General features: G+C 40.0%; 1 protein-coding gene across 2 annotated transcripts; it reads left to right on the forward strand.

Annotated features, from left to right (window-relative positions):
- Nucleotides 1-25,546, forward strand: LOC131236450 (uncharacterized). 2 transcript variants are annotated; one of them, XM_058233621.1, is made up of 19 exons: nt 1-256; nt 341-401; nt 4,313-4,349; nt 5,156-5,286; nt 5,401-5,484; nt 5,584-5,662; nt 6,109-6,242; nt 8,063-8,202; nt 8,424-8,474; nt 8,575-8,657; nt 8,744-8,798; nt 8,978-9,085; nt 11,649-12,178; nt 12,335-12,548; nt 12,647-12,717; nt 17,063-17,231; nt 17,329-17,455; nt 24,387-24,835; nt 24,920-25,546. In XM_058233621.1, the coding sequence occupies exons 1-19, from the start codon at nt 140-142 to the stop codon at nt 25,193-25,195; spliced, it is 2,916 nt and encodes a 971-aa protein (XP_058089604.1). In that variant the 5' UTR covers nt 1-139; the 3' UTR covers nt 25,196-25,546. The 2 variants fall into 2 exon arrangements, with proteins under 2 accessions (XP_058089604.1, XP_058089603.1); XM_058233620.1 differs by having other exon boundaries at nt 2-256; nt 8,978-9,092; nt 11,653-12,178.

A 25,546-nucleotide genomic window follows, 5' to 3' on the forward strand; every position in this document is an offset into this window, starting at 1 on the left:
GTGATGGGGTCCCCAGCCAAACGGCGCCCGAATGTGTTCTGGCGGTAGGGTTTTAGAACTCTTCGATATTCGACGCGTGAGTGGCAGCTTTCTAGAATAAAACCCTCTGTAGGGTAGAGAGAGAGAGAGAGAGAGAGAGATGGGGAAGAAAACGAAAGCCATGAAGGAGGGAGGCGTCAGTGAGAATGGTGGCGGAGAGCACTGCCGCTCTACCGTTTTTGTCTCCAATGTGCCATTTTCTCTTTCTTCTGCTCAGGTAACGCGCCATTCCCCCTCCCCCTCTTTCACTCTCTCTCTAGTTTCTCCCTGACCCAATTTCTTTCCCTTCCCGACATTACAGCTCGAAGAAACATTCAGTGAGGTGGGTCCCGTGCGCCGGTCCTTCCTCGTAACAAAAAAGGGTGAGGATTTCTTCATACGCTGCTGTTAGGGTGACGATGGGTTCTGTATCTTTTTCCTTAAAAAAGAAAAAAAAAGAAAAAAAAAAGAAGCCACATTCCTGGGAATTGATATGTACACCCACCTGATCGTCTGCACACACCCATTTTCCTGTTTGGGAATCGAAACAGGACACAATTGTTCTGTTTCAATTCCTAAAATTGAAAACGGGAAATGGGTTTATGCGAATCAATCAGGTTGGTGTCGATAGTTCCCTCAGTGTGACAAATATCGCAGAGATTTTGAAAATCTCACCATCATGTCGTGAGAAATACACTAAGGCTGCCTTTGAATGCCTGTAACGTTTTTAAGTTGTGAGTTACAGGTAACTTGCTTATAGGAGAAAGTTTATAGGATTAAGGTAATCTTGTTTGGATGTAAGCTGTAACTTACTTACAGGGTAAGTTAGTTTTTGTGTTTGGGTAACCTGTAAGTTAGTTATAGGTAAGAAACTATATATTCACACCAACCAGAGCTTGGTGTATGGAATCGTTTAAAAATCATATTGACACAGAAAAAATCTTGGATAAAAGTATGTCTTTTTATTAAGCCCATCTAGATGAATAGTTGGACCAATTCTTAAGCTAAACTAATCATCAGGTGGGCCCACGTATTCGAAATACATGTGATATGGAAAAAACTTAAGGTAGGTATCAAGGAACTAAAAATACAAATTTTTTTTGAAGATATGTTTACATTGCTGCAAGGGAAAGAAACATAAAAACAAATCACATAAACAAAAGAGCTATCTATTTAGGAACCATATTCTCCAATCATACATGCCTTTGGTTAGGGGACACACTATGAATGAATGTATGGATAAGATTCGGTCGATCCGAAAGGAACCTAAACGGCCCAACATATAGAGTTAAACCAGATTATAGGATCTAGATGCCTACGCAGACAAACAATAGACAAACGGTTTGATGATGGTTTTGATTTTGTGCATGTGGGGCGTATGCATCAATGATCCAGACCCTTGATAAAGGGTTAGGACCATCCAATCGAGAACAATTTTGGGGCATCCCCGAATCAACATTGGGACCATCAGTTCAATGGTCCAAATCAGAATCAGTGTGTTTCAATCCATATTTAAAACTTCCCACAATTAAAAACCTCTTGGGGGCCACAAAAGTTCGATCAAACTGATATTTGCTTTTCTCTCTTCATCCAGGTCTTTAGGACCTAATCAACAGGTTGGATGTCAAATAAACATTATAGTGGGCCCTAGGAGGTTTTTAATGGTGGACATGCAATCACCATTGTTTTCTTGTGGTGTGGTCCACCTGAGATTGAGATCTGCCTCATTTTTGGGTTCAAGCCTAAAATGATATGGAAAAATGGATGAATTGAGTGGATAAAACACATACAACATGGTGGGGACCACAGAGCACCAACCAGCAAACACCTGGCTATTTGCCAGGTTCACTAGCCAAACAGGCGCGACTTCGGTGGATCCCTGAATCCACTGAGGTGGGTGGGATCCTTGGCTGTGAAGCCCACCGTGATGTATTTTCCTTGCATCCATGAAGTCCTTCGTCAAGAAAATATTTGTGTGGTCTCTTCATCCAGGTCTTTGTGACCTTATCAACAGGTCAGATGGCAAATAAACATTTCGGTGGACCCCATGAAGTTTTTAATAGTGGGGATTCAGTCAAGATTGTTTCACGTGGTGTGGTCCACCTGAGATTTGGATCTGCTTCATTTTTTGGATCATGCCCTAAAATGAGCTTTCAATATGGATGGACGGTGTGGATGTAAGGCAAGTACATCACGGTGGGATCCCTAGAAATTGCCAAGAACAAGATTTGTCAGCATGATTTTCCCCATAATTTTTTATTTCTTTGCTCTTTATATTGTTATGTTTAGATTGAGAAGTGAATTGAACTGCAGATTCAGTTTACTTGAGGGGATGCAAAACATGCGCCCCGAGGCCTTTGCATGAATGTGTCATGGATCTAACCCTCAGCCTAGATTCTGTTACATTTACTTCAGGCCCAACTTGAACATTTGTGAATGGCAACATGGGCCCCAAACCCTGTGCATGAATGTTCGGGAAGGAAATTACAATTTGTTTTCTTTTTCAACTCCATTAGTCCTTCAACATACACGTGTGATGCAAGACAATTAGCCACTTACTCTAAAAGCTTGAACTGATAGAGAGTGGCGAATCAATCCCTTTATCTCATAGCCCAGGCCCCACATCGCATGGGTTAGGACCTTGACCGAACCCCCTCGTGGGCCCTACTTCAAATGGGTTCCGCTTCACATGGGCCATCCACCTCGAGTGTGTCCCCACATCCCATTGGCTACCTTACTCGAGCCCGGTGTGAAAATGCCCCTACATTAATCACCCCCAATGAGGAGTTTCAAACGCGAGACCTCACGCTTTGATACCACTTTGATGTAGGATCGATGCATGAACTCAAATATTGGTAAAGTTCAATCAGCAAAAATAACATAATTAAAAAAAAACACAAACCTTGCTATCGTCATGACAAAAAAATCCCAAAACGTGTTTATTGCCTAGTGCTCGAGCGTGATCTTTCATGTGCATGGTTGCTTTGTGCTTAGTAGTTTGTCTAGCAACTGCCTGTCATTGGTCAGTTCCCTACCTTGCTTTCTTGTCCTTTAGAACATGGGCTGGGGGTCGGTACTGGGTGGGACCATGTTGGGATGCAAGTGGTGTCAATGTGAGCCTCATTAGGTTCCAAGAACTTGGTAAAAGAGGCATCTCGTTATCTGGTGGGCAGCCAATTGTATAGCTTTTGGCAAACTTCCATTTAAAACCCAACACCAAATTGTTGGGAGAGGCTAAGATGATGATGATGTTGATAATGATGAGGATGATAATGATTAAGACTAACAATTGCAATTCAATATGATACTGCATCTGTAGTTGGTATGTCCCATATGTATTATAGATTTACTCATAGATTGCTTGAGTCTTGGCTTAGTACTAGGGCTGTCAAGGGGTCGGGCTCATGGTTGGCTTATGCCAGGATTTTGAAATGGTTGAGTTGGGCCTGTCAGGTTGGCCCTATTTGAAAATTTGATTTTCCTTGTCCCGGGCCTGGCCCATTGACAGCCGTACTTAGCATAGTGAAACTCAAGAGCTTTAAGTCAAACCTCACTATTATAGCGACATGTTTGCTAACTACGGCGGTCTGCTATGATATTCTTCTGATAGTTTATGGTTTCAGTTTATTTATTTATTTCTAGGTAAATGGCCTACGGTGATTCCCCCATTGTTAGTGTTTTATAATGAGTTATTTGGCATGCTGCAAAGTATGACGATCTGTTTGGATGCACACAGCCACTAAACACACAACATACATGTACTTCACTGCAAACTGTCCAAATTGTGGCCCCCATTGTAGATGGGTCAAAAACTAAACAGTCACATATAGTGGATGATCATAGCTTTCTGACCAGTGCTAGAACATGGATACGGTGAAAATGAAAAATAGTTGTCCAAATTCAACAAATAGATGACCACCAAATAGAGGCTATGACCATCCAAGCAATCTGATTCGATTCAACTGAATTTTGAAGAGTCCTCACTATTTTCGGAGCAGTGGAGCTCTTGATCAAGATGTTCTGGCCCTACCCACCACCTAGAGTGGGACCCATGATTTGAATGTTTTGGGTTGGGGCAAGTGCACCCGCCATGTTAACTGGCTGTGTGTGCATGCTTTGGATCATAATACTCTGCCAGTCTATCAATGTTCTTATGTTTTTACTTTTTAGGTATGCATGATATGATTGTTTCTTTCTTAGCAATTTGAAAGGTGATTGATACTAGTTTTGAGTCTTCTGAGTGTCTTTGCATAACTATCTTACATATTTTTTCCTTGCATCTTCTTCTTGACAGGATCAAATGAACACCGTGGCTTTGGGTTTGTCCAGTTGTAAGTTTTGGTCACATTGTTTACCTGTGGGTTGGTTGACTTTTTTGTAATGTCATTTCATGGAAATATGAACAACATTCTTCCGTGTGGGATAGCATATCAATTGAGAACTTAAAATTCTCTGATAATTGAAAATATTTGATGCATAACTTAAGTCACCTTGCACGTTGTTCCAATTACACAAATACTTGGAACTCATTGAAGTTAATTGTTTTAATCACATCATTAATATGTTTTTTTTTTTCCATTGTAAGCAATGTATATAGTAAGAAATTATTGTTCAATCAGTAAACTTATGATCTTCATGAATTGTCTCCTATTCAGATCAAGCTACTGCATATGTTTATATATGAATCTTGTTTGTAGGCTGTAGCTATTTTTCTGAAAGATTTTGGCTACTCTTCAATACATAATAAAGATTGCGCCATTGGCCTTTAGCAGTATCCATTGTAATCTCTGATTAATATTTTGAACCAATAATCGAACCTGGGCTATGTCAGTTTTTTGGACAGTTTGGTTTGGTTCATATTTTCTCCTTGAGAGTACTCTATGCCATCAAGATGCAATTTTGGTTTTTGGATGTTGTATGCCATGTAAATCCATATCACTTCTAAAATTATTGTAAAGGTTGATTTAAAAAACTGAGTACAATCCATCAATATGGTTGGCAAAGCTTACTATATGGTATGGTTGCCAAACTCAACTATATATTTTTGACAACCATGTTTTGTGTTTCATGGTCCACTTTAGCTTATAATCTTAGACTTCTGCTTATACTGTTACCTTGGCCTTGCATCCCTTTGCAGTGCTGTTACTGAAGATGCTGAGCGGGCCATTCAATTAAAAAATGGTGCACTCATGGGAGGCAGAAAGATTGGAGTTAAACTTGCAATCCATCGTCTTCCCCTTGAACTGCGTCGGTCAAAGGCAAATCATGGTTACTATGTCACTCTTTGACTATTGTCCAAGCTTGAGCTCTGAGATGCTTGTTCTATTTTTATTGGCTTTACAAATGCTATTTTTCTTGGTTTTATATTGTCAATGCATGCAGATGATCCCTTGCCAAAGGACAAGGAAGGCAACCTTTCTTGTGGAGTAATTAAACATGAGCAAGCTTCTCCTGCACAAGCAATAGGTAGGTGGTAACTGATGGGTTTCCTTTGCCTTTGTGTAGTTGCTTCTGCCTCTGGTTCTGGAATACTCATGTATTTATGTTGTGCTTCTGACACTTTAGAGAAGTCGAAAGGGACCAGAAAAGAAATGGTAGTTCACAGTGATGTACCTAATAAAGGGGATTATACAGTCAAACAGAGGTATAGAAATTGATCTTCTTCTTCTTCTTCTTCTTCTTCTTTTTGGGTGCAGCATCAGGTTGGGTTCTTTCAATGACATACCGTTTTTAATTGATGCTCTTTAGAGTTTAGCCAGCGAACTAATTTATACAAACTCTATGATTGGTTAAAGACGAGTTGGTGGAAATTTAAGCATTTTTTTTTTCTCTCTCAAGAATGGGGCAACAAACTTTTTACTTTTGTTTGGTTGTGTGAGGAAATGTTCAAAACTCACTAATTGAAGTTGATATAATTTGGCAAACTTCGAAACTGCGTCTAAACTTCAATTTTACAATACAAATTGATTTTTTCCTAAGAATGCACTAATAGTCTTCTCTATCACATGGTATGTGGATCCAAGTCTTTTGTTATTATGATTTGATTTTTTCCTAAAAATGTTCCATGAATTTTCTTTTGTTATTATGAAGGGTTGCCAAAACAGTAGTATTTGGTGGTCTTCTGCGTGCTAAAATGGCAGACGAAGTGTTTCGTCGTGCTCGGGAGGTTGGTGATGTAGTTTCTATAACTTATCCGCTTCCCAAAGAAGAGCTTGAACTCCATGGTTAGTACTAGTAGCCTTCTTTAACTTATTTTATGTTTCTCTTTAAAAACATGCTTGATATATGAGATCATTGTGGCCAATTTTTTAGATTGATGTGGTATTGTACCTTATTGGAGGAAACTATCATGATTGGTAGATTCACTTCATAATGTTATGTTGATGCTGACATGTATACCCTTAAGTAAGATGTTTATGAGGAAGTCAAAATTACATGCAATGCTTGTTTTAGACGTGGTTATTGTGTCAAAAGTGATTTAGATGGATCCAAAACTGTTGAATTCTGACATCCTCTTTTTTATTTTTATTTTTTGGTTTTTTGTTTTGTTTTGTTGAGAGCAAAATTTATTAAGAAACTTGCCAAAAGACAGTGAAAGGATACAACACCCTTAGGAAACAGAAGCAAAGGAGACAGCCGAAGCTGCTACATCATGAGGGACCCAAGACCTAACAACATGAACAATGGAAGCAATCACTCCACGACTGGATGAGCTCTCATTTTAAAACACTGCCCATTCCTTTCGTTTCAAACTATCCAAAACACCGCCATAGCAGTGAGCCGCCACAAAACTTTTCCAAACTTCCTGCTTCCTCCCCCATGCCAAGCCCAAAGAAGGTCATCAACTGAATTTGGCATAACCCATGGCATATTAAAAGACGTGAAGAATAAATTCCACACTTCCCGAACAAAGGCGCAATGGATAAAAAGTTGGTTGATAGACTCAACATCATTCATACAAATCAAACATATTTTTGGAAGAACAAGGAATCGCTGCTGCAAATTGTCAATTGTGAGAATTTTCTTGTGCCCAACTAGCCACACAGCCTGCAACACGAGGAGGGGCGCCATAGTGCCAATGAAGATAAGGGTATGAAGGGCCTCGACGAACAGTGGAGCTAGAAATGTACTGGAAGAAATTTGCAATAGTGAAGATCCCATACTTGTGTCTTTTCCAGCACAACGAGTCCTCCTCAAGAGCCAAAGGCGAAATGTTCTTTAGGACATCTAGCAAACCAATCAGCTTCCCAATTTCACCATCAGATAAGTTTCTATGACATGGAGGGCACCACACGCCCCCAGAAAAGTCGTAGCATTGGGAGACAAGGATGAAACGATCAGGGGCTACATTTGCAATATTCGAGAATAGGTCTTGAAGCGCCCTATCTCCGCACCAAACGTCCACCCAAAAGCAAATGCGATCCCCTTTGCCCAAGACAAAATTGATACCCTCCCACACTAAGTGTTCCGTTGACATGATTGTCTTCCAAACGCTCGAAGTACAATACAAAGACGATCTCTTCGTAGTTCGTATACCAATCACCATCTTGGACACCATACTTACTCGCTATAACCTCTCTCCACAAACTACCCACCTCCGACGCAAAACGCCAAATCCATTTCCGAAGAAGAGTAGTATTCATCATCCCCAAGTCCCTAATCCCCGCCTCTCCTTCCGATTTAACTGGGACAAGGCTATGATGAAGATGATGATGGTTTCAACTCCAAGTAACAAACTCTTTCAAATCAGCCACTAGGACTAGCTCACAAATTTATTTCGCAGCCGGTTACACCTTTAGATCTTCTCTTGGTTCTCCGGTGTTTATTTCTCCTTTTAATCAGTTCTAATAAAAGTTTTGCTGCTGTGCTTTATACAAGTGTCAAATCAGCACGTGCTTCTGTCAAAAGAAATCATATACACAGTTCATAAATGAAAATGTTACCTTTTTAAATAAATTGAACTGAACATTACATGGTTAGATATCAATTTTGATTACTCACATGCAAGTAACATAAAATTAAAGAACTTATGCTACTGCTCCAGGACTTGCACAGGACGGATGCAAAATGGATGCCGCTGCTGTGCTTTATACAAGTGTCAAATCAGCACGTGCTTCTGTTGCCATGTTGCATCAGCAAGAGATAAATGGTGGATGTGTTTGGGCACGTCAGTTGGGTGGCGAGGTGTTGTATTATGTGATACTTTACTACTTTTGAAATGTTATGGAGATCATATGCATGTCTAGTACATATTCTATCAGAAAATGATAAATAGATGGAAAGTATGGAAGACATCCAGCTGCAATGCGAATGCATTCTGACATGTATATTATCAATATTGTCAATCATGGTTTTTTAGATGCTTCAATATTTTGTGATGCCAATTCATTCTTTGTGCCAATCAGGGCTCCAAGACAAGGAAGTGGAAACTTATTGTTAGAAATCTCCCTTTCAAGGTTGCTAGATTCATTAGTTATATACTTATATTACTTCACCTATCCTTTTTTTTTGAAGGAAGCTCCTCTCCTCAAACCATTCCTTGGAATTTTAATGCAGGTTACAGTAAATGAGATTAAAAATGTCTTTGCTGCAGCAGGTTTTGTGTGGAACGTATTCATTCCGCATTTGTCTGAGGAAGGGTATATACTTTCTATCCATGATTCTGATACTGCTAATGTTTCTGATTTCAAACATCATGTGGATTTTCTTTCCTTTTCTTGCACAGGTTGTCTAAGGGGTTTGCTTTTGTTGCCTTCATGAGCAAACAAGATGCAGAAAATGTACGATTCTGGGGTTTTTCTAGGATCCACTACTCAGTCATACTTAGGATTTTTAATGCAGGTTACACTAAATTAGATTAAAAATGCCTTTAAGTAAATAGACAACTGAGGATCAGTTTTATTTAGAATAATTGTCCAGGGGAGTTTCCTTGGTAACAATTTTTTTTTTTTCCTGTCAGGCCATCCAGAAGGTTAATGGGCAAAAGATAGGCAAAAGGCCTGTTGCTGTTGATTGGGCCGTTTCAAAGAAAATATATGCAACAGTTTCCAATTCTACTGATGCTACAAAAGATGGTAGATTATGCCTTGGATCCTCGCTTTGTCTAGGAATTCATATTTTACTGATTTTTTTAATTCATTATTGGCATGTGAGTCATGTTGATGCAGGACATGAAATTCAAATATGATGTGCGAGATTTCAGGCTTAAGATGACGTTAGTTCAGAAACAATTACACACAAATTCCATATCCCACATGAAAGTCTAAACATTCAATTGAGGGGAATCTATGCGGGTCCAGGCCTACACATGTTAGGGCTGGATTAATAAAAAATATGAACCAAACGATACTTAAAGATAAGAAATAATCATCCACACATGCACAGTAATCAGTCCCAAATCCAAGGGATTCATTAATTTCAATTCAAGGAAACTTAGGGTGAAAAAAGGGCAAATAAAATTAAGGGTAATGCAATCTAGGGTTAGGGTTTATGAAAATAGGTATGAAAAGAGAAAAATAAGAGAAAACCTGAACCGAGAGACAATACTCGTGAGCGGACAGCGGGCCAGGGCCTAGCGCACGTGCGCACTAGCTTGGCCGCACGTGTGAGCGGGTCCCACACTCGGAAACCGATTCCTTGGCCTTGGTCGGCTAGGGGTGGGCTCCAAACCTCTAAAGTTTCAGGGCGATCCGAGCTACGGGCTGTGAACGGTGCTCTGCCGAAGTTTCAGCCCTCCTGCAGGGCCAGATTCTGAAAACTGGCTGTAGGGAGAAGATTCACTGTAAAACTGATGGATTCGAGGCGAGGATGACTGTAAAAGGTGAGATATATGGATAGAAGAGGGTAGGGGTGGATGAGGATAGATGTGGCTTCGCACCATGGTAGTTAGCCATTTGAAAAGGGAGGGCTTCGCACCCACTTGAATTTTTCCACAACTCAGAAACTCAGATAGTAGAAAAAAACTTGAATGAATTTTTTATTAAACTTCGATGAATCAAAAGAATTACAAGGGGTGCCTATTTATAGGAAAAACCTTATATCCCAAAACTCGCGCCATGTGCGCAACCTATTACTTGACAATAAAGTAAACCAAAATAAAAACTAACCAAAGAAATCTAAAACATTTATGATATTCTAAATAACATAAATACTCAAAACCTAAAATATGAACTTAATCTGACTAGTGGGCCCTGATCATGAGATCCCCATGATGGGCTTTACTTGATTATCGGGCCCACTCTAAGGAATCAAAACTCCGTCTTCTAGCTAGGGGGCCCTCCCTGGACGTCGTCATCGATTCAGATCGACAGTGGGGCCTTCCTTCTTAGGGGCGGCGTGCGTGCATGTGATGTCCCCATCATATGTGTTATCATATATCTGTGTATTCCTGGCTATTTTGAGCAGCAAGTATTCAAGCATGAGTTCTTGTGTTTGTGGGTATTTCGTGCTTGGGAAACTGCTCCTAAATGGCCCTGCATTGCTTGCCTGCACGTGCACGTAATAATTGAGATGGGGTTCAATACGGGGCAGAACCATGTTGGCATGTGAGTGCTGTCAATATGAGCCTCTGCTATGGCTGGCTCCATGGGCCCTGGCAAAAGAGGGAGGTTACTGTCTGGTGGGCAGCTGATAGTAGAACCCTTTCAAATCTACCATTTAAAAGCCAACACGAAATTGCTGGGAGAAAGGCTAATGATGATGATGTTATTCCGTATTGCTTAGCTCGAAATTCAGATGGCCCCGTTTCTTAGGATTACCTGGGAGTGGAGGAATAGTGGCTGAGCTCGAAAGTGGTTGTTTTGGATAGGAATAACTCTCACAAGACTGCCTTTTCAAATATCCAGTTGCTAACATTTAGCAGCAATGTTCATATTATCTTAAATGCATTTTTTTGAAAGAATTGTTAGCTGCACGCGCAATATGCACAGATGCCTATGTGGGCAATCACTCTTGAGCTTATCATTCCTGAAACACGTTCTCAATTCCATCATCTTGGAAGGCACCACCATCTTGCACTTGACTGCAGGCAATTGAAGTATTTGGCCTTTTAAAAATGAGGGACATCTGGTATATTAGCATCATCAAAACAACCACAAACCGCATGCAGAAGAAAAAGAAGCTTCAAGATAATTAGCAGTCTCCCTTTCATAACAATACCTAAACCTAGTGCAATCATAAATGCAGTATAGTCATAAAGAAGCTAGTGGAATCACAAACACATCTATTAGTTGTGGGATAGGATGACAGTTTCCATGCTTTTGCTACTGTTATCTTATTGATTTAAATATGCCGGTTCTATCTTGGCCTGCTATATGCAGTTCTTGCACTTGTTCTGTAGACAATTTTCTCTGACTTAATCATTTTTATCCATGTGCTGGATAGGGATGACAGTTTCCATGCTTTTGCTTCTGTTATCTCATTGATTTAGATATGCCGGTTCTATCTTGGCCTGCTATATGCAGCTCTTGCACTTGTTCTGTAGACAATTTTCTCTGACTTGTTCATTTTTATCCATGTTCTGCTAACATAGTCTACATGCTGGAAAAATAATGATTTACCATATATTGAAAGTGTGACATCAAATACCAGTTAATATGGCATTGGTGTTGACATCTCCTCATTTTTTGCCTAAAGAACAACAGGATGACATGCATGGGGATGATATTGACAAAGATGATTTGGCTAGCGAGGATGATGAAGATGATAGTGCTGTGGTACCCAAAGATAGTGGTACAGTTCCAGAAGAATGTAATGATGTAGACAATGAAGTTCTCTCTACAGAAGTGGATTTTGATGAGTCAGAAATTACAATGAAGGTTCTCAACAACTTGATGTCATCCTCTGCAAACGGAACCCTTCCTGCTCATGAAGACGATTCCAACTTCACTGTAAATGACGAGGAATTAAAATCACCTGATGTGATTAGTTTCAAGAGTAAGAGAGCTGTTGAGCCTGGAGAAAATACCAGTAGAAGTAAACTGAAAAATCCCAATAAAAAGGAACTGACTGCTCATGAATCAAATGAGGGAGAAGATGGTTTGGACAGGACAATTTTCATAAGCAACCTCCCATTTGAGCTTGACAATGAGGAAGTCAAACAAAGATTCTCTGTATTTGGGGAAGTGCAATCATTTCTTCCAGTGCTTCACCACATCACGAAGTATGTTGAAATGACTTTATCTTTTCTTAGCAATAGGAATATTGACTTTGTTATCTATGCACTGAATGTCTATGAAGTAAGAATGAGTTAGCAACAGTTGAATGCTCCGTAGCAATTTCAATATGTAATTCTAATATTGCTATTTTGGGTGGGCAGGCGACCAAGAGGGACTGCATTTCTCAAGTTTGGTACAACAGCTGCAGCAGATGCTGCAGTTTCGGCTGCTAATGCTGCACAAGGTTTAGGTATTGTTATGAAAGGGAGATCACTGACTGTCTTGAAGGCTTTGGATAAGAAATCAGCTCACAAGAAGGAACTTGATAAGAAAAAGAATGAGGCTCATGACCTGCGCAACCTTTACCTTGCAAAGGTCACTTGTGTTCTTTTTCGCGTACCAGATATTATGCTGCTGTACATGGTGAAAGGTGATTTTGAAACTGTTTATCTCCTTTTATTATTTTACAACAGGAAGGTGTCATTCTTGAGGGGACGCCTGCTGCTGAAGGTGTGTCTGAAGGTGATATGTTAAAGCGACAAGAGTAAGTAACTTTTGTTTGTATTCTTTTGTTTATGGCCTGTTGTTAAGGTGTGATGAACTTGTCATTCAGAAGTCAATGTATACCAATTGTATGTCATGATTTTGCTTGGGTGTCTCTTTCAGTTCTCAACATTGATTGTGCTCTTTCATCAAGAAAGAAATGTTTCCAACGAGAAAAAGTTTGATTCAGGCGGCAATGAGATGTGCATTTGTTTTTTAAGGAAATATACAATGCTTATTGAACAATTGTTGACCGACACACTGCATATGGTGTTACCTATTAGTGATCCGAACCATTCCTACAGTGGGCCTTGTTGTGAAAAGGAGACCCCAAAAATCTTCAGTAACAGGTTATCCTAACTAGCAGATTGGGTTCCCACTAAATATGGGTTATTGGATGCAAGGGTAACAATTGGATGGCTTGGATCATCTAATGGTGGGTATATGAGGGCAGAGCCCATTGGTTGTGGGGTTCATTAGATGAACCCTTAGGTTTCCCAAAGTCATTGTCCGGAGTATCAATTTCGCAATATGTATCGTACCCTTGGGGCTGTGAATATTGTGGGAAACATAGGGAAATTTTGCATTTTCGTGTAATTTATCAAAGTCGGCGCAAAACGCTGGAGGACTTCAGGAAAATAATGAGACTTTGAGATGCATCGAGCACTGCCCAAAGTTTGGCACAACCTATACCTATGTTGGGTCGAATAGAAAGTGAGATTTCTTAATATGATGCGAGTTGGTTATGAAATCAATGAGATCTCGATACCTAAATTGCAAGAATAGATGAAGAAGACCTCCAAGAATATTGGAACAAACGGGGATAATCGAAATGGAAACTTGTCTTCTTATAAATACTTTCATAAAACCTGACAAAACTCAAAAAATTTGTTGCCTTCTACGTCCTAAACAACTTTTATATACCTAAAAAAAGATGCTAATGCAGGGGCATTTTCACACCGGGCTCGAGTGGGGTAGCTTGTGGGATGCGGAGACATACTCGGGTTGGGTGGCTTGTGTGAGGCGGGTGGCTCGTGTTAGGTGGTACCCATGTGAAGTGGGGTCCACGAGGGGGGTTCGGCCGAGGTCCTAACCCATGCGATGTGGGGCCTGAGATATGAGATAAATGGATTAATTCGCCATGCTCTATTAGTTCGAGCTTTTAAAGCAAGTGGTTAATTGTCCTGCATCAAAGTGGTATCAGAGCGGGAGATCTCGTGTTTGAGACTCCTCATCTGGGGTGATTAATGCAGGGGCATTTTCACATCGAGCTCGAGTGGGGTAGCCTGTGGGATGTAGGGACACACTCAGGGTGGGTGATCCGTGTGAGGCGGGTGGCTCGTGTGAGATGGTAGCCATGTGATGTGGGGCCCACAAGGGGGGTTCGGCCGAGGTCCTAACCCATGTGACGTGGGGCCTGGGGTATGAGATAAATGTATTAATTCGCCATGCTCTATTAGTTCGAGCTTTTAGAGCAAGTGGTTAATTGTCCTACATCAGATGCACTCTAAAAATCTTTATGAATTTTTTAATTAAGATTTCCAACTATTAGATTGATATCAAATCAATCTACTCTATCTAAGATACCAACAACTCTATTTACGAGACTTTGCCAATTTGTAGTTGATGTGGACACCAGGCTATTCAAAGTATACTAACGCAGGAGGTGTGCGTTACCTGTGTCAATGTGGTTAGATGACGGGTACGGGTCGGGTCTCTAGAGGTTGAAGACCTTACACATGTGTTTGTGACATGTGTAAGTTACTTGAAGGAAACATTTGGATCGTTGGATCACAAGGATGGTGTGATCAGGACCGTTGGATCGTCACGGCCCACTTTCATTGCGCCACCCTCATGGCGTTATCATCGGGGCCCATTGGACATCTTTAATTTGAATTTAGTTTATGAACATTTGATTTATTTAAGTTTTGAGACAGTTTGTGCAGAATTTTTTTGTGATTTTTTTTTTTTTTCGAAACTTTTTTAAGTAAGGGTATTTGGTAATTTCATGTAATTACGAATTTATAAGGGTTGCCTTAAAACCTAAAGCATGCTATGTTATGTTTGAAGAAAAAAAGAGCTTTTGCCTTTGACGATTTCATCTTCGACTTTCAGTAATTGGAAGAGGGCATGAGGCCCAGTGAAGTGATTTCTAATCATATATTTCTCTCTCATTCTTTCTTTTCTTAAGGTACTCTTTTCTTTAACTTTATTCTCTTAATTTTCTCCTAAAATCTTTAGATGTAGAAGCCGATCCTGTTTCTTTTTATCTAAATCATTTGATCTTAAAAGATTTTCATCCCAACATTTGCATATTTTGACATTTTTCAAAACTCATCACCCAAAGTCTAAATTTGAAGAATCACCAAATTTTTTTATTTTTATTTTTCTGAATTTTCCGGATTTTCCAATACAGAAAATTCCTATTTTCTGGATTAGAAAATCCACTTGGATCGTTAGATGGACCTATTGCAAAACGAAAGTTATATCTTTCGCCGGATCCGACTAAATTCAGATTTTAAGATTCAAAACTTTGTGTTTGTGATGGATGACCATAATCATTGATGCATTAACCTTATTTCTTTCTTGTGTTTATGAAATTTTTTTATTTGTTTTTAAAGATTGCATAAATCTGCACCTTTCAAATATCATGTTCATTTAAGGTTGGATTAGGCCGTCCTACACCAACATTAGTAGTGGCCTAAAAATAGTAAAAACAGATCAAATTTGCTTTTTTGAAAGGTTACTATTTTTATTTAAAAGGGTGAAGACGAAGTCTAAGCCAAAGACTCACAAACTTTCCAACCAAATAGATGCATAAGCTAGTGGGTAGCTAGTAAGGGCATTTAAAATGTGGACAAAACATAACATCCAAGCCTTCATAAAAACCACATCTGAAGACTGCTGTTACAGAAACACCTATGGTTCCTTTCCATCCAGATGGCCCAAAGACGAGCTAGGAGAGAATTTCCAGAGTTTCCCCCCTCTTGATCCTGGCTCCTCTCCCATGCCAAGCTAAAAGCATATCCCCAATTGCACTAGGTATCACCAAATGCCTCTAAATAGGCCTAACAAACTGTCCTAAACCTCCTTAGCAAAGGTGCAATGCAAAAATAGGTGTTGGACTCCGCATCTTGCAAGCACATAATACAAACATTAGGAACACTCATATTCCTTCATATTTCTTTTCTGAAGATTGTTCACTGTGACAACCTCGCTCCTTCCCACAAGCAATCTGAAAGTTGCAACCTTAGAGGGCCCTCCATTGGACCAAACAAACTCAGTTGGGGTGCTCGATGAACTCTCCCTTGAAGATAGAATGATCCGGTAGAAGGATGTAACAGAAACCTTCCAGGTTTCTGCCCTTTCCACACCCAAGAGTCTCTCACTGAGCTGGATGGTGAACAACTCTGAAGAGTAGGCTACAGTCGGATCATGTCATCCAATTCCTCAAGAGAATCATCCCCCAAAACTTTCGAGAACCTTCAAAATCAGCAACCATGCCTTCAAGATCACACCTCTAATCTTCCAAAAATAGTAAATTGTAGGCTCTGAAATCTAGCCCCCAAAAACTAGCAGAGAGCACTCCAAAATTCAGCATGCATTGGGCCCCATGGTGGGTCTTGGGCATGATATAATCTCTTTTATGTAACAATATTCTAAATCTGTGGGGATTGAGCCTTTGCACCAGTGGTGTTGACCCCAAGGAGGTGTTAGGTTGCTGGATTTTATATTTCTCAGTTGGTAATTTCCTGCTTTTTATATATATATAAAAGCCATGTTTGGTTCATACTTTTTGTTGGTTTTTACATCCCCCAAGAATTCTATTCCCCAGCTTTTCCTTAATAAATCTTGCCCCAACGTGTTACCATGGGAATGTAAACCTGGGGAATTAAAACAGAATTTTAGACTTTTCCGAGGTTTCTCTAGGAAAACCAGTGTATCAACAAAATTTAGTTGTTCCCCAAGAAATACTAGGCCGACTCTAACATTCCCCAGGAAAGATAAAACCAGGGAATGAATTCCCCAACCACCAAACAGGTTTATGAAGTTTGAGGGTCAGTGGTTTTTTATATAGGTAAACTAGACTTGAACCAGAGAGTGAAACCTCAATGTTGGAAGGTGGGCTGTCTACCACTCAGGCTCGAACCCAGGTGAGTGGTTCAAACCTACTTATTAAAAAAAGTACATTGGTTACCGCTAAATTATTTTTGCAACATATCTGGACTGCTCTCTACTCGGTTAAATGCCTCATGGCTGTCATGTGGGATCCTTTTCATATATTCAGTGTCTTGTTTTTACTCCTGTTAGACAAAAATATAAATCAAGCTCTGTACTTCTTACAGATTGCAAAGAAAAAAGATGGCTAAGCTTCAGTCTCCAAATTATCATGTTTCGAGGACTAGACTCATTGTATACAATGTGCCACGGTCAATGACAGAAAGAGAACTTAAGAGACTTTGTATAGAAGCAGTTCTTTCTCGAGCTAGCAAGCAAAAGCCCTTGATCAGACAGGTTTTGTATATTGGATAATATGATTGAGAATTACTTTTTACATTCTGTTCTACATATAGTAATTTTCGTTTTATTCATTGATGTACTTTACCTTCAGATAAAGTTTCTGAAGGATGAGAAGAAAGTAAAGGCTGGAAAGAAGCACTCACGTGGTGTAGCTTTTGTTGAGTTTAGTCAACATGATCATGCAATTGTGGCCCTCAGAGTTCTTAATAACAATCCAGGTAATATGATTTTAAAGTATGCTGAGTCAAAGTTTCCAATAGACCTGTTGATTAGTGGCAGCAAGGTTGGGAAAAGACATGATTGATTAAGCATTTGCTCTGCCCAAAAAACTGTTTGCGTGTGGCCACCTTTTGGTGGTCCACATGGTGTGCCCCTTGTTGGAATGGAGAGATCCAAAAACTCCTCCATCTGAGATGCTAACCTATCCAACTGGGTTCCATTGAATGGGGACATTGGTTTTCGTCATGGTTAAAATACCGGTTTCGAAGGAGTCGGCCAATCATTTATTTATCCATTGTCCTCTTGCATCAAATATTTGGGTTGGCTTTCTCATCCTCTTCGGAGTTTCATGGGTTAATCCAAGTTTGGTAGATCAGTTTTTCTTGGCTTGGCACGGAGGGGTTAGAAGTAAAGTCGGGAAACAAATTTGGAGTATTTGGTTGTAGAGAAATAATTGTCGTTTTAAAAATTGGAGGTGTTGTCCTTTGGAAGTCTTCGATAGGGCAAAACTAAATGTAATACAAAGGGCGCAAGCAGCTAACGTGCTAGCTGGATAGAGCTGTAAGGGTGTAGGTTTTTTTTTTTTTTTTGGCCTTTGGCCTTTCTTTAATAAAAGCTGTTATTATCGCTTAAAAAAAATACCAGTTTCAGTGGCTGACTCAGTCAGTACTGAATCCAAGTCGAATTGCCAATACTGATCTAGCTTGGACAAGTCACACTATTGAATTAGAAGAAAATCATCGAAACTAGAATACAACTCTAAAAATGAGTATATTTGGAAAAAAAAAAGAAAGGATGGTTCTATTATCCCCAACTCTTTCTGGAATTGGAACTAGGAATATGCTCATTCAGTGTCGATGTTGAGTCAAATTAGAAGATGTCATTTCTTTCAATGAACATATATAACAGCTTATTTGCGAGATGACAAATGATATCTCAATTTTTATTTTGGTCAATCATCAGCCTTATCCCAACTAGTTGAGGTCAGCTGCATGAATCCTTTTCCGCCCTTCCACTTCCTAACTAATTGGGGTCAGCTACATGAATCCTTTTCACCCCTCCACTCTATCAAGGGCCATAACTTCAGCCAGACCATATGACATGAAGTCTTTTCTTACTACCTCCACCCACGTCCTTTTGCGCATTCCCCTTGCCCTTTTAGATCCTTCAACTTGCACCAACTCACTTCTAACCGGCATAGTTCTTGGTCTCCATTTCACATGACCAAACCATCCAAGTCTACTTTCCCTCATCTTATTACTCATTGGTGATAGTTCTAAGTTCCTTCCAATGCTTTGTAATTCTCTCCTTGTCTTTGATAGTTTGACCTCATCCATCTCAACATCCTCATTTCAGTCTCATCCTATGTACATGTTGTTCCTTAACTGCCCAACATGCTGTCCTATAAAGCATGGCTGGTCTTATAGCTATCTTATAAAATTTCCCTTTTTGTTTGATTGGTACACAACAATCATATAAAACTCTAGAGGCACATCTCCATTTCTTCCACCCGGCTTGAATTCTATAGGCAACATTCTTCTCAATCTCTCCACTCATGAATTATTGACCCGAGATATCTAAAGTGGTCATTTAGGAAGCTTTTTTTTTTTTTTTTGAAGACACAGGGTGTCCCCACCTCTTTTTTGAAGTGAGACTAATCCCTGCGGATACACTCATTTGGGAAGCTTCTGGGCCAACAATCTTAATGATTCCTTGTTTTCACTCTTATTGTTGCTAAAATTTCACTCCATATACTCTGTTTTAGTTTGACTAATTTTAAATCCTTTAGATTCTAAAGCACCCCATGAATCCTTTGTATGTTCAATTTCATTTCTTTCATAAGTACTTGCATTATGTAATCAGATTACATCATGTGTTTAGTGAAGAATTAATGTTAACTCAAGTATGCTCCAGGATGCATGCCCGTTGGAGACAATTAATAAATAGTAAACTTCATCTCTCTACTATAAAGGAGTAGCAAATGGACATTTTTGCCCATGCGATTAGTTTTAGGAGAATTGTGAACTTTTAGATTTAATAGAACATTACAAGGTGTTTCCAACATAGATTAGGGGTATTTAGGGAAGTTTCAAAGTCTGTGTGCTTATCAATGGATGGTTTATATTTACCTACTCAGTGTCAGCAAGTGGTGTGGATGTAATGTGTCACATCTCAGGGGCATTACTGTCATTTCTTTCCCATGTGAGTAGCTCACAGCCTTTCTTCCCCTGCCTTACATCTAGCCTGCACACATCTCCTGCGTGTAGCCTGCAACCTCTCTCCTCTCTCTCTCTCTTCCCTCTTTGCATGTAGCCATACCCTCTTTTTTTCTTCTTCTTCTCTGCATCTAGGCCACATCCTTCCCTCTAGATTTCTCTATGTGCCTTGTACATGCCATACCCATTACATATATGCATGTGTGCGCAGTTACGTACATGCATGCATGTGTATGTGACATGTGCTTGTGTGCATGCACATGCATGGTTGTATGTATGTGTAGATGCATGCATGTATCTATGATAGTTAAAATGACCTTGTGCCCATGCTATTACCACCTGAAATAATCCTTCATGGGCTACACTAGGCAACCTCTCATCACATTATCAATGACCATTTCATCAGCTTCACCAGCTTCCTTTAACCAAGAACAGGGCTGTCTTTGATGCCTCCTGCCAACCATTCGCATTGCTACTTTTTTTTTTTTTTTTAACCATCCATATTGCAGCTGATTGTGCCTTGTGTCATCTTATTCTTTGCAAGGTTATTGATGGTTGGAGCAGTGTTTTAAATAGCTTCCCTACGTAGCATGTAGCTTATGCTACGTTGCATAGCTTAGCCTTAATACCCACATGGCTCATAAAAATGGCTTAAGTTGTGTAGGCTCTACATCCTAATTTTGCATATGTTACATATGCTACACAGCTTATGGTATGTGCTACGCAGTTTACATTACAAGTTATTTTTCACTAAAACATTATAATCAATTATTGTTTTCAATGATTTGTTACATTTTTTTTTCCATTTTTTAATAAAATTTAATTAATCTTTTCAATGATTTCAGTAAAATAATACAAGTTATGGTATTGAACCACTTAAGTTGCTCTTTCTTTACCTTTATACTTAATCTTTACTTATTTTTCCTATTATTTTAGGCTGTCTGGTCACACAAAATATCATTAAATTTCATTATTAATCAGGCTAATTTCGTGTAAAATATCATGAAATTCCATTATATTTGAGCCTCACGCTTAACAGGGGTGAACGCTACACTACACACTATTCAATATTTCAACCCAAATATGGAAATGCCACAAATGTATAGAGCATTTCAGTATTAGATATTTCTAATTATTCTGAATGTTGCCTGTCAGCATTTAGCAAATATATGCCCATCAGCATTTAGCAAATATATCACTCTTTTTATATAACAGGACATGGCTCTTTTTTGATATTATGCTGCTTCAGCATGTGTCCTTGTCTTTGGGTCCTACACTCCTGGACTATCCAGGATTTTTACGTCCTATGACCAAAATCCTGGAAGTCTTTGGCTCGCAACTTCCCAGAACTTTTGATTCCTCTCAGCAAAAAGTTTTTAAGAAGTCGAAATTTCGGTTCCTCTTGAAAATGGTTTTCTTTGCAATTCCAGGAACTTTAGTCCCTCTTCTTCTTCCACCAGCTAAGACTTACCTCTCCTTCTTGATGCTTGGTTGGCATCCATACCACTCTTTAGGTGGCCCAACCGTGGAAGGTTCCACTCCGGCAAATCGTACTAGTCAAGTATCCTAGTCCGACCAAGATGGGACCAACATGATGGATGATCTGACCATTTCTAATTAATCAATATAGATCATCCATTTCCCTAGCCATTGATTGGACGTTTAGGATTATCTGACCAAAGTGATTTTTTTTTTCCAGAGGGATGGGCAATTAAAGGTGACTCCCACATGATGGATGACCTAGATCAATGACCGGACCATTTCTAGTATAATCAATATGGTCCATCTTTTTCCCTAGCCCTAGCCAACTAATGTATAGTTAGATCCTATGACCATAGTGGTTATTTAAGAGGTATATGCAATGAAAGGTGGGAGCCACCTGATAGATGGTCTAGATCAATGATCAGACCTTTTGTAGTAAATTATCAGACCTTTTGTAGTGATATCAATAAGGGCTGTCCATTTCCTAGCCAGTGAATGTAGCTAAGATCATCCACTAGAAGTGATTTTTTTAAAAATTATTTTAGAGGATGGGCAATCAAAGGTGGAACCCACATTATGGATGGTTTGGATCGATCTTTTCTTCTATCACCGTATGGCTCACTTGATGGAACCATTGGATTTTTTTACACATCTGACATGCTGGCATGCATCAATGGTACAACTCCACGTACTGTTGATAAATTTAATTTTATGAGTGTCTCTCTAGTTGTATGATGATTTGCCACAAAATATATATGGATGAATTCAATTCTTCTAACAGAGTTCTAGGTCTGCCAAATAGAAAAACTGAGATTCCAAGAACTGAAACTTCCAAGAAGTAGGGGTGTGCATCAAGTCGAACTGAGGCGAGCTGGCCTCAGTTAGCAAGCACACCCATCTCAAACTCGGCTCGGCTCGGTGACCGAGCCAGCATCTCCAGCTCGACTCGGCTTGGTTAGCAGATCGGACCAGTTCGAGCCGAGTTTGAGCTCGAGCTTTTGAGCCGAGTTTGAGCTCCAGCTTTCGAGCCGAGTTCGAGTTCAACTTTTTGAGCTGAGTTTGAGTTCGATTTTTCGAGCCAAGTTCGAGTTATAGTTTTCGGGTTTTCAAGTTTGAGTTCGAGTTTAGTTTTCGAGTTTTCGAATTTGAGTTTGAGTTTAGTTTTCGAGATGAGATAAGTATACGATGTTGGAACTTGGAAGTATCAAGTTAAAATTAATAAATTAAAATGAGATAATGAGTTTGATTCAAGTGCTTCCTGATGGGCAGGGCAGGCGACGGCCGGACTGTCAAGTGGTGGCAAGAAGAGGGCGAGCAACAGGCTGCAGACGGCCGAGTAGGGCTGAGTTGGTTGCTGCTGGTGGGGTGGGACGAGTAGAGTTGCTCATTGCTGGTGGGGTGGGACGAGCAGAGAGAGGGAGAGCTAGGGTCGGCATGTCGCTGCTGGTTGGGCAGGACGATTGGACAAACAGAGAGAGGGAGTCGTTGGTCGGGCGGGATGAGCAGAGAGAGAGGGAGAGCTAGGGTCAGTGGGTCGCTGCTGGTTGGGCGGGACAACTGGACGAGTAGAGAGAGAGAGAGAGAGAGCTGGTCGGCGGGTAGGGCGGGTTCTTTTTTCAAACAAAGGGGGAAACTGGAAAGAGGGTAGATGCTAGGGTTTTTTTTAAAAACTTTTTATACTACCTAACCGAGTCGAGCGGGGTTCGAGCTATATATTGAATCGAGTCGAGTCGAGTTGGGGCTAGCTCGAACTTGGCTTGAACTCATTTTCAAGCTCTAAAAACCAACTCAACTCGGATCGAACTCAGCTTTGAACTGAGTCGATTCGAGCTTTTTCGAGCCGAGTCAAGCGAGTTTACTGAGCTAGCTCAGTTCGTGTACACCCCTACCAAGAAGTCATAGTTCCAGGAATTCAACAATACCAGGAACTCTAATTCTGGTACCAAGTCAAGTATTTCAACCTTAGACCTTTTATGTTATAATTATTATGATCTTAAGTCAATAATTGCTTTTAAGGTTTATGATTTTTATTATTTATTGTTGGTAATTATTTACTTATAAGCAATTATTGGTGTTAAAATATAAATTTTTTTTTATTTTAAATATTGAGATCAATGTCTAAGGGAATCTGACTTCTAAATGTCACCATGTCTGTGTCCGACAGTCATGTCTTCATGTTACATAGCATTATACTGATCTTTGGAACCATGTAAGATTTCAACAAGAAAAACCAACAGATTTTTTCAAGTCTCCCTAGTGTTGGCACAATTTAAACCACGTCAAACTACAAAAAATGACAAATTGAACCTTTTGATGTCATATAAATGTCGATATATACACAGTTTTTCAAAGTTCTTCGAGCAGATTTTTTTGCTGGACGAGATGTTGGTTACTATATTTAATCAAATACTGCCCCTTGAACTCTTATTCCATTTCTTAACTTCGTTTGTATATTACTTTTCATTTAGTAGTTCTATTCAGTTCTGGCCCAACTTGTTTAGTCAATGACTCAATGGCCATTGATATAAAATGGAAGAAAAAGTAGATGCTGTCATATATCATCTTATTTATGAACGAATGCTTTCCTCCACCTTTTCAAGTAATCTTGTTATTTTAGTAGTTGATTTGGTAATGCACTTTATGATGCATTTTTAAGTGTTGCATTGAGCGAAATGGACGTTGTGCTTAATCTGCCTCTTTGGTGCATCAAGCTCGCTTGCCATTTAGGTCCAGTTTGGTGGACTTTTCTCCATTTTGCTTGGTGCAGAATGGGGTCTCCACATTTCCTACAAAATTCCATTTAGAATTAAAATTTGGCACTATTTAAAGAGGACATGATGACAATTTATGGGCCATTCCAAATGGTGTCTTAATTTGTCTACCATGTAAAGTTGGGATGCCGATTTTGTTGTGAGGCCCTCACCACCATCAGGGGTGGTGTGGTGACATGGTGAGATGTGATTGGTGGGGCCGTACGCTGTCAGAGATGGGTCCTGGGCCATTTTAATGTTTTTCAGCTGAGTACGTAGTCGGCTCATCTCTGACAGTGTATGGCCCCACCAATCACATCTTGCCACGTCACCACACCCCCCCTGAGGGTGGTGAGGGCCTCACTACCTGATGCGCATCCGTAAATTTGTTGTGTTGCAGATTTCTGTTTACAACATTTAGTTTCCCTTGTTGGTAAGGTAATCAGTTTCTGCATTTTAAATCATTTCTTTTTTTCGTACAGAAACTTTTGGTCCTGAGCATCGCCCGGTTGTTGAGTTTGCTCTTGACAATGTCCACACATTAAGATTGCGTAGAACTAAATTACAGTCTCAGCAGGGCATCCATGGTAGTCCAACAAAAGATAAGGCCATGGATGCACAGGAGAACACCGTATCTCAGACAGCAAATGATAAGAAAATGAAAAATCATAAACCTCGAGAAGGTAGTGGATCATTCAAGGCCCTAAAATCTGACAAAGGAGATGACGAAGTATATGATGCTAGTGAAGGGGGTACAAAGGCAGGTAACGCTGTGGAGCCTACAACAAAGAAGCAGAAGGGTCCACACGCGAAAGGAAGAAAGACTGAACTTTCTGCCAAGGCAAATCATGGGCGGACCAATGAAAACCCGCTCAGCCAACGAGAAATTGGCAAATTCAATCGACAACCATCTAATGTGAAAAATACGGCAGTAAGAAACGCTTTCCTCTATACCGTCCTCATTTATTGCAAGGCTCACTCAAATAATAATTGCTGTCCTTTGGTTCCCATGCAGAAAGAAGCAAGCACAGCCGACACCCAGAAGTCCAGATCCAATGAGGCAATACGAGGGGCCCTGAAGAAGAGGAAACGCCCGGAGGGTGATGTTACAGAACAGCAGAAGGGCCCCAAAAGTACGAAGAAGAAAAAGAAAGTGTCGGGAGAGGAACCGCAGGATAAACTAGACAAGCTGATCGAACAGTACCGCTTCAAGTTTTCACAGCGTAATTCAAACAATACCGAACGGGTAAAACAAGGTTCTGGAGAACTCCGGAGATGGTTTCAGTCCTAGTAGAGCTGCCCCAGCTCTGCCTGAGAGCGCCAAAGTTTTGTCTCTCTACAAACCCATTTACACCCTAACAGTAATGTTGATGATTAATATATAAAGGAATGATGAACTGTCCAGAAAGGGAGCTGAGTCATGTAGAATAAATAGTAAAGGACCCAGCCATTTATTGGATCTTAAAACTGCAATGGCCGACCTTTTCTTTCCATGCAGTAATTCAGTGTGTGAGCGTCGGTGGCCAGCAATCCAAATGCTATCTCATTTTGAAAGGCTCTCGGATCCGTCTCATGTTGAGAGGTGTGGAGACGTGTTGACAGAATATTCTCTTATATATTTCATAATTTTTCAAAAGCTCAA

This window comes from Magnolia sinica, chromosome 2, assembly GCF_029962835.1.
Source record: "Magnolia sinica isolate HGM2019 chromosome 2, MsV1, whole genome shotgun sequence".
Lineage (NCBI taxonomy): Eukaryota > Viridiplantae > Streptophyta > Magnoliopsida > Magnoliales > Magnoliaceae > Magnolia > Magnolia sinica.